Source organism: Mytilus edulis, chromosome 11 (genome assembly GCF_963676685.1).
Source record: "Mytilus edulis chromosome 11, xbMytEdul2.2, whole genome shotgun sequence".
In the NCBI taxonomy this organism is placed as follows: Eukaryota; Metazoa; Mollusca; class Bivalvia; order Mytilida; family Mytilidae; genus Mytilus; species Mytilus edulis.
In genome coordinates this window covers 83864973-83880254 of record NC_092354.1, presented here as the reverse complement: position 1 = coordinate 83880254, position 15282 = coordinate 83864973, and the positions used below count along the sequence as shown (strand labels likewise).

The window sequence follows — 15282 nt, the reverse complement described above, 5'->3', positions numbered from 1 at the left end:
ATTCATTTCTGCTAAAAGATAGACTACAGATAACAAAATATTTCAACTTCAACTTAAATAAATTGACAACGCCATGGGTAAAAAAGAAAAATACAAGCAAAAAAACAATACAAAAAAAACTTCATATGTAAAGGCTGGGCAACACATACATGACAAACCCCAACAAAATACGGGGGTTATCGCATGTGCTTCACAAGGGTTGGCAGATCCTATTCCACAAGCGGGACCGATCGTGTTGCTTATGTTAGTACAAACCCAGTGATAAGTCTTAGTATACTCACAAAGGGGACGGGACTGTAGTTTCGTCAATTGGTCAATTCCGTTGTCGTTGGTGAAACTGATATTTCATAACGGTCAATCTACTCTAGATTGCGTCCGTACAATATACGAAGAGCCTTCACGGTGGGTAAGGTTGTCCTGCGAGAGAACGTTCTGTGTTGGTGATTCGGTTCTAACCGGTGCTGGTGGGTCCTTATTCTGTGCTGGTGTGTTTGTTAACATTGTATCAGAACGGCAATAAAACGACTGTTTTGTTGCTTAATTTTTCTCTGATACGTCATAAGTACCATGCAAAGAATATAACACCAATTTTATATTGCAAAAGTTGTGCAAGTTCGCAAAAGAAATTTTCCTGACGATGTGCTGGTGATTAGAAAAATGGTCCTGATACTGTGCTGGTGGGTCCTGGTTCTGTGCCTTTATACTTTAGTTAAAAGTGGCAAATATTCAAGATCATTGATGCTTAACTGTAATTGACTAATAAGCTGTTATCTGTTTTCTTAAAATTGACATTGTTTTCAATCCGTTTACTGTTATTATGGGGAAAAAATACCCCTAATTTTTTATTTTACTTTTTTCTGTTTTCTGATTTAAGATGATTTAAAATGCTGTTATCGGTTATCAATATTTTAAATTAACTGTTATCTTCTTTACTGACCTATTAATTGAACCTTTCTTTTCTCCTTTTAAGATAAGAAAATATGTTATCGACTTTCGGGAGTACGGTCATTTTTGCATGATCACCAAAATACGGTGTCGGTCTCACTCATTAGCGACAAGAAGAATTTTAGCGACAATCAGCGTCAAGAAGCGTCAAGAAGCGTCAAGAAGCGGCAAGAAGATTTATGTTAACGACAAGAAGCGAATACTGTTAACAACCATACGTCATCGTACGACCTTCAACAATAACCCTTAAAATCAAAATGTACAAGGTTTTTGCATAAAGCAGGAAAACATAAATATAGAATAAATGACCTTTTTTTCTAATAAAATTGATAGTGGAAACGGGGAATGTGTCAGAGACAACAACCTGACCAATGAGCAGATAACAGCTGACGGCCACCAATGGGAGGGCTACAGACGGTTCTAAAACTAAAATGTAATCTATAGTTCAATGAAAATAGACATAGCACTCAACTTCAAAACATATAAATGACCTAAAATAAAAAAAAATTAAAACAACAAACTTGCAAAACTTACAAAGGCAAGTGGCTCCTGACTTGGGCCGGGCGCCAAAATGTTTTAAAAGAATCAGGCACAAACAATCAAGTGAGTCTGAACACTTCTTTATAGATGAGTATAGATAATACATTCAGTGTCCTGAGCATCCTGAATATTGTTTCTCTGACAAATTTGTACGATATTGTAGATACTTTTCTTTTTATCCAGCCAAATGAAAATCAGCCTTGTTTCTGCGTGTACGAATCATGTGTCTTCAGCAGCTAAAATCAGATTTCTTTGTGTGCAATTTAGTGCTTACTAAAATGATGACAACAGAATTTCGTTTTTTTTTAAAAGAGAAGGGGCGTTAAGAAGAAGGAGGTCACAGTAAAAAAATTTTAGCTTGGAATTGGAATAGTTTTGAAATTCTAAGAAATACACTTTTATTTAGATATTTGTAATATTACGACCCTTTTAAGTTTTTTTTTTGTCTCAAGCACACCGTCTCTGCAGTAATGACTCGTTACTAAGGTATTCTACTTCAACCATTTATTAAATTTTTTGATACGTGACTGTGAGTTCTTAGTATTATTATATTAACATGAAGCCTCTATATATACTTAAAACAAATCGATTCTAAAGCCAAATATATTAAACATGTTTTTTCATTTATGCATTTTCAGGACAAAACAAGCAATTCAAACACGCCTTGAAAGTAAATTGCGTACTCGACTGTCTCTTTAAAATAAAATATTGACACATTTTTAGACCCCTCCCCCCAAAAGAGGTTGGCGGGGGAGGGACGGGTACTCAGAGATTGATGGTTTGCATATGAACCCATAAGAAAAAAATTTAAATTTCCCAACTGTTTCCGTCCATTCTTTATGAGAAAAAACGTCAGAAATCATAATTTTCGTCTTTGTTTACATATTTTCGATGATCTACAGCACCGGTCAGGACCGAATCACCAGCACAGAACGTTATCACGCAGGACAACCTTACCCACCGTGGACTTGGAACTCTTGGTTTAATAGCTTCCTTGAGCAGCAACCCTCTATCAACATGATCAAGGAAATCATGATAGGAAAAACAAGCTTTAGAATATCGTTTCAACTAGGAGAGGTTTGCTACATATTAAGGCGCTGCCGGAATTTGTACCAAGAAATTGAAAGATTGAAAATCATGTTAAAACAAAACACCATTTGAAATTTATAAACTTTATTGAATTAATTCATATACTAAATTTGAGGTCATTTTTATAGAATGTATAGTTTATACAAAACGCCTGATAATATAAACAATAAGCTCATAATTCAAAGATGTGAGACTTATTTACAATGACAAGTGAGGTATAAAACCAGGTTCAATCCACCATTATCTACGAAAGAAAATGCCTGGTCCATATCAGAAATATGACAGTTTTTATCCATTCGTTTGGGGTGTTTGAGCGTTTGATTTTGTCATTTGATTAGGGACATTACTATTAGAATTTTCCTCGGAGTTCATTTTTTTGTGAATTTACTTCCATGAAGATATGTTAAAGCTGTTTTTTTTATTACTAAAAACATGAAACTTAGGCCATTAATCAATAAGACATTGCACATCGAATAATTTAACCAATGGATTTTCAAACTATCTCCAGATTATATATTCTAATAAGGATAGCGTTTTTCTTAATGTTTGTTGAAAATTCGTGAAGGTTTACCAAAGTTATTTGTAGTGATACTTAAATCGGACGATAATTATATGTTTACTGCCAAAAAATATTCAATTATTAGCCAAATACCGAGTTTAAAAGATTTTCAACTTTACAATGACAATATTTGATTAGAATAAAATGTCATATAGTTATCCTAAATGTATCTAGTACACATCAAAACAAAAACACTTATTTACAATTGATTACATATCTAATGGCAAGCATTTGATCAGAAAATAAACAAGAGTTTATTTTTAAACAATGTCGAATATGTTTCTAATGACAAACATATAAAATAGAGCCTCCAAACAATAAACAACATATTTACAAAAGCAAAACACTTATTTACAATAATTATTGATTAAATACTGGTATATGCACTAACAAAAATGTTTGACGAATATATGAACAAGAGCTTCTAATACAATGTTGAATATATGAACTATATGTCCCTATACTAGTACACAACAAAACGAAAACCCTTATTTAAAATTAAAACAATATTAAATGACAGGCATAAAACAAATAATAAGCTAGAGTCTCTTATTCAAATTAGAATAATTATACAAAATGTCATCGTGTTATACAACAAAACGAAAACACATATATACAATTGATTAGATATTATATGACAGGCGTTTTAAATGTGGGACGATACTACTCCGTATTTCGCATCCGCCGTGTTAATCATGTTAGTACAAACCCAATCATAAGTCTAGTTCGGTATTCCACGAAAGGGAAAAAATGAAATGACGGGATTTTATTTACGATATTAGGAACATTTATGCCGTCATCAGTGAAAGAGACAACTATAACGTTGAACTAACTCGTGAGGCCATCCGTGAAATTTACAAAGGAATGATTTGAACTTCACTACTTTGAACTCTCGATTTAATAGCTTCCTTGTGAGCAGCAACCCTCTATCAGGAAATACAAGAAGTGGAATATTGCATTAAATGAGAGATATATACTCCGTATGCAGACGCCCTTAGCATGTTGCTACATCGAATTTGTGAAGCAGAAAGCATCTCTTTTGTCCTTATGTTTAGTTGTTAACCTGCCCTCATAGTCAATGTTGATGAAAGTAAACATAAAAGAAAAACTTAACGTTATGTGTTGTATCCTATATCTCAAGTTCGATGAGATAGATGTGTCACCAAATGAAGAATTATTTAGTAAGAGAACATCATCTATATAGTCAAAGGGAAGTCAGAGGGTCCCATGGGACCGCGATTTGGTTGTTGTAAATAAGTTATTCAAACGTGACAAAAAATATCAGTCAAAATCAAGCATCTTGATAATATTAGTTTAGAAAAATTGTTTGAAACACAGTGATTTTTTACAAAATACGCTCTTTCCCTCCCTAAGACAAGATACTTGTATCTACGTTGGTCGCTATAACTTATGCAACAATACAAAAAATTAAATTATATTTGTTTCTAGTTTCTAAAAAATACATCAAATCAAGGAAACTTGTGCAGACTGAGTAACCATTCTAATCATGCCAAGCTCAGATGATCAAAACAATCAAGCTGTTCAACTAATATAGTTGACCTCATGTTCATTATATATAATATGAAAATTTAGCCTTCATCAATAGTCGATGTGAGATTAAAAACATCTGACGGACTTGTAGACCTTGAACGAATTCGTATAACAAAAGATAGTTTTCCTGAAACATACAACAAGGGAGAAATTCTTGTGACAATAACCTATGATATTTTAAGTAGTCGCTGAAAGGATGCCACGGCCAATATACATAAGGTTTCTGCTATGTTTGTGTTCATGATACACATGTTGATTCTAGGAATATGACAAACATTTTAATAATCAAATGATATATAGTAAACAGACGATATCTGTAGGAGATTTGAAATTTGTTTTATAATAACATTAATTAATTAGATAAGCCAGCATATTTATCACGAAAATATATACATATAAACAACTCGCTTGTAGTTCATTTGGAACAACTCTGATAGGTTGATATATCTCTGCTTGAAACAGTTGTGTTTTCTATTTTATCTGCCAGTTCTGAATATACAGAGTCTTCTCGTAGAGCGTTGAGGAATTCAAAAAATCCATTTTCACTTCTGTGCAAAAGTATGTCGATTAATTGCCTGTTTTTTTGTATCTGTGCGGGACTAGCATTTATCATTTGGCTTTCAGCAATAGTCAACACATCACGTGATATCAGATGATCGACTATTGTCTCATGCTGTATGTTGTCAATGATCTTTGAATAGTTCTTTTGTAGACGAACTTTATACACCGGAACTGTCCACTCTGACAACCCTATAAATATTTTGCTTTTAGTATCGCATTATATAATCTTTGAAAACGTAACCAAAATTCTGAAGAGAATTTTTGGAAAATTACACAAAAATGCATGAAAATACGACCAACAATAAACAGATGAAATGGTAGCAAAAACATTGTTATGAGATTGCAGATACTGATGGAATGATTATAATTTTCTATCTGACTCGTTTCCCAATATAATATCTCATACTAGACATTATAATTATACATCAAAGGTCAATTGATGAGAACCGATATGTATTGCGCCATAAACTAAAGATATCGTTAAAATCGTATGAAATTGATAGCTAAACACTGTGGTGTGCGAGTCCACGCATTTGTTCTACCAGAAACGTAACACAAAAGGTATTATTTTTATGTTTTATAAAAAAACAAAAGAGGTCCTACCTTTATTTTCAGCTTTTTCTAATGATATGCTTGATTCCTCTTCCTGTGCATAACATTTCAATTCATTCGCTAGATCTGTATATCCACTTGTTCGGAGTGCATCAATAAACACCGAATAAGTGGGCTCTCCCCTTTTTTTCACTTCATGAAGCAAAGCTTTATTCTGATCGTCTTGTCTAACATGTTGTTCAATGCTGCGTCTGTCATCTGATGATATCACCAAGTGTGTCATCATATAATCTAAAATCTGGCTGATGACTATGTCGTGTATGATTCTATCTGTATTCATGTAAATATGAATAAAAACTATGCTAAATTCTGAATAGTAATTATTCTATGATATAAGTTTCAATTATCAATTTAATAATTTGATTTGGTTTTGGTTTTGTTATCATAATAGAATGACCCCAACAGTCAATGATACTTATGTGTTTTTTATTAATTGCTCATGTTTTAAAATTTCTTGAACAAAACTACAGTTATATCATTGTAAAAACATTCAAGCTCGTTTGACTATTTTGCTTAAAGTGAAATTGTCTCGTTTGTCATAGCGATCAATGAACAATTACAGTCCGTCGAAAGACACTAAGACGTTGTCTCGAAAAGATACACCGGTTTATTTTTCCAGTATCCCATCATCCTATAATATCTTCGGTCATCAACGGTCCCACGACTTTGGCATAGTTACACCGTCATTCTTGCTTTGTTGCTCAATAGTAGTTTTCAGTGTAGTACTTGTGTTATGCATTTTTAGTTGTATCTATGAGTTGGATTTCTTTAATTTCTTAGAATTGGTTTTTGAAATGGCAATTTGCTTTCTATTGTTTTTTTTATACGATCTAACATACAAGATACAGTTGATATGTTACTGGAAGTATTAAACTGGCCTTTGTATGATAAAAACGATTGATCTTTAAGTCATGAAACTGAAATTCAGGTCAGTTAAACCTGTCAGAAAGGCTTTTAACTGTTGATGAAAATTTGCACCAATTCAACCCGTTACAGATACATGGATTGACCAGAAGAAAGTAGAGGAGATTATAAAAAAAAGAATGCTATGTAATTTCAGCTGGCAGTTTTTTAAAACGTACATACAGTTAGTACGAGGAACTGTATTATTTGTCAGATTGAATATTTATTATGTTTGTACATACCTTCAACTTGTTCCTCTTGTCCTACGTCATATGTTAAGTATGCTAAAACACTAGATAAATCAAGGCGATGAAGAGCCTTCCCCAAAACTTCATATGTAGCTTCTGGAAGTCTCCTCCATGTGTTAAGGACCTCCTCTGTTTGGCTACGAAGATTTCTTACATGGTTCGTTGCTATTTGTTGCATCTGAACAACAGAAAGTCCAAGTTCTATTCCTAGCTGGAATGTTTGATAACCAATATGATCAGGTAGTTTCTGTATATTGGAAATTGATGGTCTGCGTATCAATCTTTCTTTTGGTTGGTCTAAAATACATTTAACAAGTTTTATAAGTAAATTAGCTATTGGTAAACACAATACCAGTTTATATGTAAAATGCCTTTGATAATATATTAACAGACACAGCTTTCTTTAGCACATATATGACAGACACGGCCTCCTCCGCCTCAGTTTTAGACTTATGCGTCGAATTTGACATACACAGTCATCTCAGTACCTGAATATATGACAAATGAGACGATTTTAATTTTGAAATCATCAATTTCCCCCACTTTGGTAGCAATATACCAACTTCACCTGCATATGGGATATACATTCTCAAATTATTCGGTATTCTACTACTCAGTCTTTGTAGAACGTCACCAGTGTCTGAGCAGAAAGTTGATGAAACAGGGGTATGTCAAATAACGTCTATTCCTTTTTCTGAAGACGCTCATCGTAAGGTACCAATACCTTGTTGATAAATATTGCATATCAACTTCACAAATAATACACGATGGTCTTGAAGTATAGATTCTGCGTACTGACGTTGTTTATCATCTTAATAAAGTGTTCTTTTATTTGTCTTTACTAATATAACTTTTGCTGTTTGGTGTTGTTTGGTGATATCCATTTGATATGGCTCTGTACTTATACATCCCGTCATTGTGTTATATGTACTTTGTATGTGTGGCTTTTTATGTTTCTTAGATACATATGACGTGGCTTTGTACTAAAATATTCCGCTATTGTGTTATAGTTCCATTATACTTTTGGTATTCTGGTCTTATATTTGCTAATGCTTTGCATATATGCCCTTTTATGTTTCTTTAATACATAATGGCGTGGCTCTTTGTTTTTTTTAGCAGAAATACATAATAAGCACATAGCCAAGTGGCAGGAAGGAAAGGTGAACATTTATTTACATTCTGCAAAGGATATGCCTGAATCAAAGCAGGAATATGACAGCTGTTATCCATTCGTTTTGTGTGTTTTGCGCTTCTGATTTTTCCATTTGGTTAGGCAGTTCCTGTATTGAGTTTTCCTCGGAGTTTTGTGATTTTACTTTTTTTTATATAGTAATATGAAATTTTTATAAGTGTTAAATATTATTGTTTATCCCATTGGTGTTCTACTTTAGTTTATACATTTAATTTTCTCTTTTTGTCGATTATACATTCACCACAAGTCATGTTTGCCACCACTTTTCTACATTTGAAAATGCCTGTACCAATTCAGGAATATAACAGTTCTTGTCCATTTGGTTTTGATGTGTTTTGTCATTTGATTTTGCCATGTGATTATGGACTTTCCGATTGGATTTTCCTCTGAGTTCAGTATTTTTGTGATTTTACTATTTGCTTGAGCGACATATCGGCTGTCACCTGGAACTTGGTTGGTGTTGGTGTACTAGTGTGTGTCCTTTTCTGTTTAAACATGGCGATGTCAGTTTATATTTTACTTTAAAGTGCGGATGTCCCTTTGGTATTATTCGTCCCTCATTAATTAAAATGGTTGAACATTGCATTTCAAATAATAATTTGGAATGCCTTTATATGTATATTCTAAATCTCTGAGTCATTAAATTATAACGATAATGATATATACCAATGCAACAGTAATTCATCAGGTTGCTACCAATTTCAAGATACCAGCATATGTTTATTTCAATATAATGTTAACAGATGGCCTTTGTTCATTAGTGTTTTAAACTTACAATTGTCCATGTCTACATTTTCAAACGGATTAAACCATACATTGTTTTAAAAATAAGCATGGCGTTAGATCTATGTACATGTCACGAATTGGTTGATCTAGACGATGCGTTTGTGTCTATACTAACTAACAACATTTTTACCACGTGTTAGTTCAAATAACAATGAATGAGTTTGACGTCGACACAGCCTAAAATATCTTTTCAATACCGTCATAAAGTTTTGTGAAATTAGTTATGTTTACTTATATATAAGTCACAACAATAAGTCACTGTTTTTGGAGTCCTGTGCTATTGTAAAAGGAAGATGCTCGTTGTTATTCTTTGGTTTACATGTTACTAATGTACTTTTAAATTATTTGTTTACACGTTTCTCTGTGCTGAGTGTTCTTTTGTTTTTTTAACTGTATTTCTGTCATGTACTATATCGTCATTTTAGCGATATGTTTTTAACATTGCCTTATACGCGGGAGATTTGGCTAGCCATAAAACCAGGTTCATTTACCATTGTTTTTATTAAATGTTCTGTACCAAAAATATGGCAGTTAGGATATTTTGATTTTCGGAAGTAAAACTGTTTCGGAGGATTTTTAGGAACTGTATTAAAGTGAAAGATAAAAGAAGCAATTTGAATATGTTATCTAGAGCTAAACCGATCAACATGTAATTTAGAACAGGTCTAGTTCAATCGACGTTGTTCGGGTCAACGTTGGTTTTGATTTTAAAACGGTAGCAACGTTGTTTTAAGTTTAAAGCTTTTTATCAACTTTTATCCATCATTGATATTAAAAGTTTTTAGCTTGTTTTATAGATCAAATATGAAAAGATTAAATACATTACACACAGATTTTGAATTCCTTCTACCTCTTCAATGTCAATAAAAAAAAACGTATGTCCGTCCTAAGGGATGTAACTATAAAAACAGATCTTTAATTAACGAGTCACTGACATAATCTATTAGACGGGCGCAAAAACACAATACGATATTCTAATGGAACGTGCTTTTTATTCTGATGTGTCCCTTTCATTTCTGAGCTGGTATATCATTACCACTTACCAAATTCCTTTTGAACTTCTCTTGTAATCTGAAATGACAAATGTGCAACAGCCGTTTCAACTTAGTATTTCAAAACAATTGATGCAGACATTTTGTCAAAGTAATACATCATTGATTCTATTTTTCATATTTTGGTAATACGAACTAGCAATACGCCATTTTAAGCGAGATAAATAATTAAGGCTGTTATCACACAAACAGTTTGATGTTGTTTACTTGATTTAGATTATTGAAACATTTTTATTTAATATATTTTAAAGCAATATTTTCAATTGAGAACTTCACTCTCGCTATCATAAATCTCGGAGGTCTAGTTAGGTATGAAACCAGGTTTTACACCATTTTCCTCGGACAATGTCTGTACCAAGCTAGGAATATAACATTATTTTTTTCTATTCCCTCCGTTGGAAGATTTTGTCTACATCCCTTATTTACCTAAGAGGTTGGAATGTTTGATAACTCTTGTATACTATTAAAACCCATCAGTGGCCTTCGGCTGTCGTCTGCTCTATCGTTGGGTTGTTGTCTCTTTGACACATTCCCCATTTCCATTCTCAATTTTATTAACAATATCATTGTTTTCAATTATGTGCAGTTTGATTTTAAGATTTATATCCAATTCAAATTTGTCTACTCTTGAATCAATGATAAAAGAGTTCGAATATACAAAAAAGATAAACTTGCATGATTTGAAATAGTGTTTCTACATAAAGGCAACAGTAGTTTACCGATGTTAAAACTGATAAATCGATAGAAAAAAAAACCAAATCTGGGTCAGATAAGAATAACAAAGATAACATCAAAACTAAATACATAAATTTGGGATAGAAAAGTTCCGTGACACGTCTTATAATAATGAGAATTCACACTCAAATATAAGAGGAAACAAACAACACAAAAGACACACAACGTTAAAATGTAACAAACACAGGAACGAACTTTAATATAACAATAACTCCTGACATGGTACAGGACATTCTACTCGTGATTGCTTGTTTTAAACAAAAGAAGGGGTAACTTTTAAACTTTTTCATCTTGGATCAATAGTTTTTTAGCAAGATTACTGTTGAAAGAAATCATAACAGGAGAGATGTATACTCCATACATATGCATTGCTCAAATGATGAAACGTATAAATGAAATAAATGCTACCAAAGAAATATTTTCGTAGAAGTATTTCACAAATAACTAACAAAAAATAAATGACAAAAATACTGAACTCCGAGGAAAATTAAAAAAGGAAATCCCTTATCAAATGGCAAAATCAAAAGCTGAAACACAACAAGCGAGTGGATAACTATCATATTCCTGACTTGGTATAGGTATTTGCTTATGTAGAAAATAGTGGATTGAACCTGGTTTATAAAAAATATCCTCTGATAAAATAAAATAACATCGAACCTTTACATTTGTCAATTCTTTTACCATTAATCCTTCAAATATGATTATTGATTATTGATTATATTCTATATCAAACAATGATGATATTTTAATGATATTTGTGTAGATCACGTATTGCTGATAATTTACAGTGAAAAAGTGTCCGATATGGTACATGTGATAGACAAAAACACTTAATAAGTTAAAATACATAACTAAGGGTTTTACTCTAATACTCCTTAAAGAGTCATTCTATGGATTAGATCAAATTGAAATTGTTGATGAACTTGTACTGAATAGAACATATAAATATAATGATAAATACTCGAAAGATCATATGGATCATTCATTCATTGTTTAAGGAAAAACGTTCTGATGTAACGATCTTTGACAAAGTTTAATCATACAGTACTTAAAAGAGGGGCGAAAGATACCAGAAGGGGCAGTCAAACCATAGATCGGAAATACACTAACAACGTCATGGCTAAAAAAAAAAAAGAAAACAATTAGACAAGTAATAGAACACAATACACATCATAGAAAACTTAAGAATTAGCAACACGACCCCACCAAAAACTATGGATCATCTCAGGTGCTCCGGAAGGGAAAACAGATCTTTAAATTATACTCTTTCGATTATAAGATGACCAATAAGGCAGGTCTGCAAACATGAAAAGCAAGCAAGATATTAGTCACCACTTTATATCACAAATGTCTAAAATATTCGATATGAAATATTAGTGACTTCTTAAAATGTGATTAATTTACTGCAAAATTACTTTCTATTGCTATGGATCATAGTGACAACATAGTTGTCAATCAGTGTATAGGAACTATTTTAAATCATGTGTGAAACTAAGAAAGAATTCTACAACAATCATAGTTAAGATCAATCTATTGAAATAAAGCATGTACCCTAAAATTTATTGTACCTGGCACAGTTTGTGAATATCTATATCTTCCTTCTTTAGACTACGTTCAAGCTCTTTAAATGAGGGATATTGGGTACTCTTCTTCCAATCATATAAAGCATACATCTTCATATCAAATCCTCCTCTTTGGTTTGATTCGTTGATAATATCCCACGACAAAGCTGGTTCTTTTTCCTTCAAACGCATATATATTTTCCGTGTATCTGAACCCGTCATTTTAGATGCTAGACGTCCAAGATGTTTGTCTTCAGGCCAGCGCTCTAACCATACATTGTCTAAGCCTATACAATAATGTAATTTAAGTCATTTAAATTACTAGAGCTTGTCATGTAGTAACTCTAGATACCCAAGCAAATAGCATTATTTTTATTCTTCAAGTGACACTCTATTCTCAAAATGACACTTTACTTATATATTCTGGTTCATCAAATTGTGGTTAACTTAAACAAAAAAGTTACGTTAATTGGAACATTTAAACTGTTAAGAAACACAAACACAACTGAGTTTTTAAGAATACGGCACAGTATCACAGTTTATCAAGTTTTATTCTGACCATTAAACTGTTGTTATTTCAAGTCAGTCGACATTGGAAACCATATCTTGACTTCTTTGTAGTTTAGCAGTAACTGGCGTAAATACATGCAGCAGTAGTGTACCGCTGTTCGAAATTCATCAATCAATTGAGAAAAAAACCAAATCCGGGTTACAAATTAAAACTGAGGGAAACGCATCAAATATAAGAGAACTACGACACAACAGAAACACAACATTAAAATGTAACACACACAGAAACAAACTATAATATAAAAATGACCGTTGTCCGGACTCGGTACAGGACATTTTAAGAAAACAAATGGTGGATTGAACCTGGTGTTGTGGCATGCTAAAACTCCTGCCTTTATGACAATGTTAAATAAAACATTAAAATGACAAAATTACACGACAGGACTACAATAAAAAAACAATAGGAGAACATAAAGGACAGAAAAACACACGAATAATAGGTGACAAAAGGTACCAGGTTAACAATTTTATCCGCCAGACGTGTGTTTCGTCCCCACAAGACCAATTAGCAACACCCAAATAAAAAAAGGCTGATAGCCAAAAAGAGTACAAAATTGAAGAGCACTGAGAACCAAAAGTTATTAGAAGTGAAGTTATTATTTCGACGATAGTGTCCAGCTGCACTTTCTTGCCATTATAAGTTTATCTCAATATGCTATAGTTCTTAAGATACATGATATAGCTATTTTCCGAAAGAGGCATGCTTTTTTGCAATGTCAGGTTGGTGTTGGTGAATGATTGAATGAACTGAAATGGATTATTTTATTAATTGCAAGTAAAATGGAAGAAATTTAACCAAAATGGTTTTCCTGTTACTTTAATCCTTAATCATTAATTAAGCTTTGAAAGACTTCACTCGTCTGAAGTAAAAAAAAAATATCAGTAATAACTAAAATATTCTCACCTGAACAATCTTCAGGGCATCTGTCACCTTCTGTAGGAAACTGTAAGATAGGTATAAATAGCAACATTTATTTCATATGTAATCTCATGGAGGTTCATTGATCTGTTTCATAGTCTTGGTGAACATTGTTTATTCATAAAAGAGGGGCGACAGATACCAGAGGGACAGTCAAATTCATAGATCGAAAATAAATTGACAACGCCATGGCTTAAAATTAAAAAAAGACAAAGAGGCGAACAATAGTACACATGACAACATAGAAAACTAAAGACTAAGCAACACGAACCCCACCAAAAATGGGGGTGATCTCAGGTGCTCAGTTTAGCACCTGTCGTATTGCTCATGTTATTACAAACCCGGTAAATAGTCAAATTCGTTAAGTTATATTCATGAAAAGGGGAGGGGATGTTAGTTACGACATTAGGAACTAGAATTAATCAATAACGAATACTCTTACATCGGCAATTTGAGTTTTGCTGTCACAAATATGATTACACTATTTACATTTTTAGATGAGCCTACTCATGCTACTCTAACCCAGGAAGCCTTCATTAATTGATTGTAATTTTTCCTATTGGATATTGATTTCTTTAAATTGTAGTATAATTCTGTCCGTTCGTTTTTCCTTTTGAACTGTTCTACATTTGGTTTTCTAGGGGTATTTGTTTTAGCAGTATGCAAATCCCCTAAAACAAGTTGGATAACCCGTTCCTTATAGTATGTCTGATCTCTAGTTTATGGTTTTTAAAGTATTGATATTTAAAAGCTGTATTTGAATGAAAAGTATTGTGAACACTGATGTTTGAAAGCTATATTTCTATGGGATACTTTCTTATATGGGCATTAAAAAAAAAATAAGTTTGAGAAAGGTTATACTAAATTAGTGTATTGATAATATTAGGTAAGGTAACGTTAGCTAATTGATCAACTAAACAGCGACAGTTTTGAGATTTATACACAAAATATATACCTTGTCTGCAAACCATTTTGACACTAAATTAGTCATGTGCTTTTTATTGTGATCTTGGCATGTCCATTCCTCCTTTGATGACAATGTATGGTCAAAAAAGCAAAGTTCTGTTCCACAAACAATACCAATCTGAATATTAAACGGCAAATCTCTAGTACAAGCAGAATCCTCTGAAACTGAAAAATAGAAATTAGAAATGTTTGCGACAGCATGTGTGAGGCATTCCTGTGCTGTAGATGCAATTGTTGGTACAATGGAGATTGTGTTGTCTTTGTGTGTGAGAGAAACTATAAATCTGTTTCCCCGGATGTCAAATCTCATATCGTGGTATTTGTCGATTGTTACATCAGCACTGTCTGTAAAGATCATCAGACGACTGGAACTCTCACTGACCCGTAACTTCCACATTGAAATGAAGGTGGCAATGAATCTGTACAAAATAGCAGGTGGTACAACTTCCTCCTTAAACATATAAGCCAGATGGATGCTTCTGTCAAGCTCTA

General features: G+C 32.8%; 1 protein-coding gene across 1 annotated transcript; it reads right to left on the bottom strand.

Moving 5' to 3' along the window:
- Positions 1-3451: 3451 nt before the first annotated feature.
- Positions 3452-14989, bottom strand: LOC139496455 (uncharacterized). The gene is made up of 7 exons (XM_071285075.1): positions 14780-14989; positions 13810-13849; positions 12342-12622; positions 10030-10057; positions 7003-7305; positions 5849-6127; positions 3452-5434 (listed from the first exon to the last, which is right to left on the bottom strand). The coding sequence occupies exons 1-7, from the start codon at positions 14813-14815 to the stop codon at positions 5100-5102; spliced, it is 1302 nt and encodes a 433-aa protein (XP_071141176.1). The 5' UTR covers positions 14816-14989; the 3' UTR covers positions 3452-5099.
- Between the last annotated feature and the right edge of the window lie 293 nt (positions 14990-15282).

Coding starts and splice junctions, on each gene's coding strand:
- LOC139496455 (XM_071285075.1), bottom strand. CDS start 14,815: ATGACTAATTTAGTGTCAAAATGGTTTGCAGACAAG. Junction 13,850..14,779: donor CAAAATGGTTTGCAGACAAG/GTATATATTTTG, acceptor CCTATCTTACAG/TTTCCTACAGAAGGTGACAG. Junction 5,435..5,848: donor AGAAAAAGCTGAAAATAAAG/GTAGGACCTCTT, acceptor AAATATTTATAG/GGTTGTCAGAGTGGACAGTT.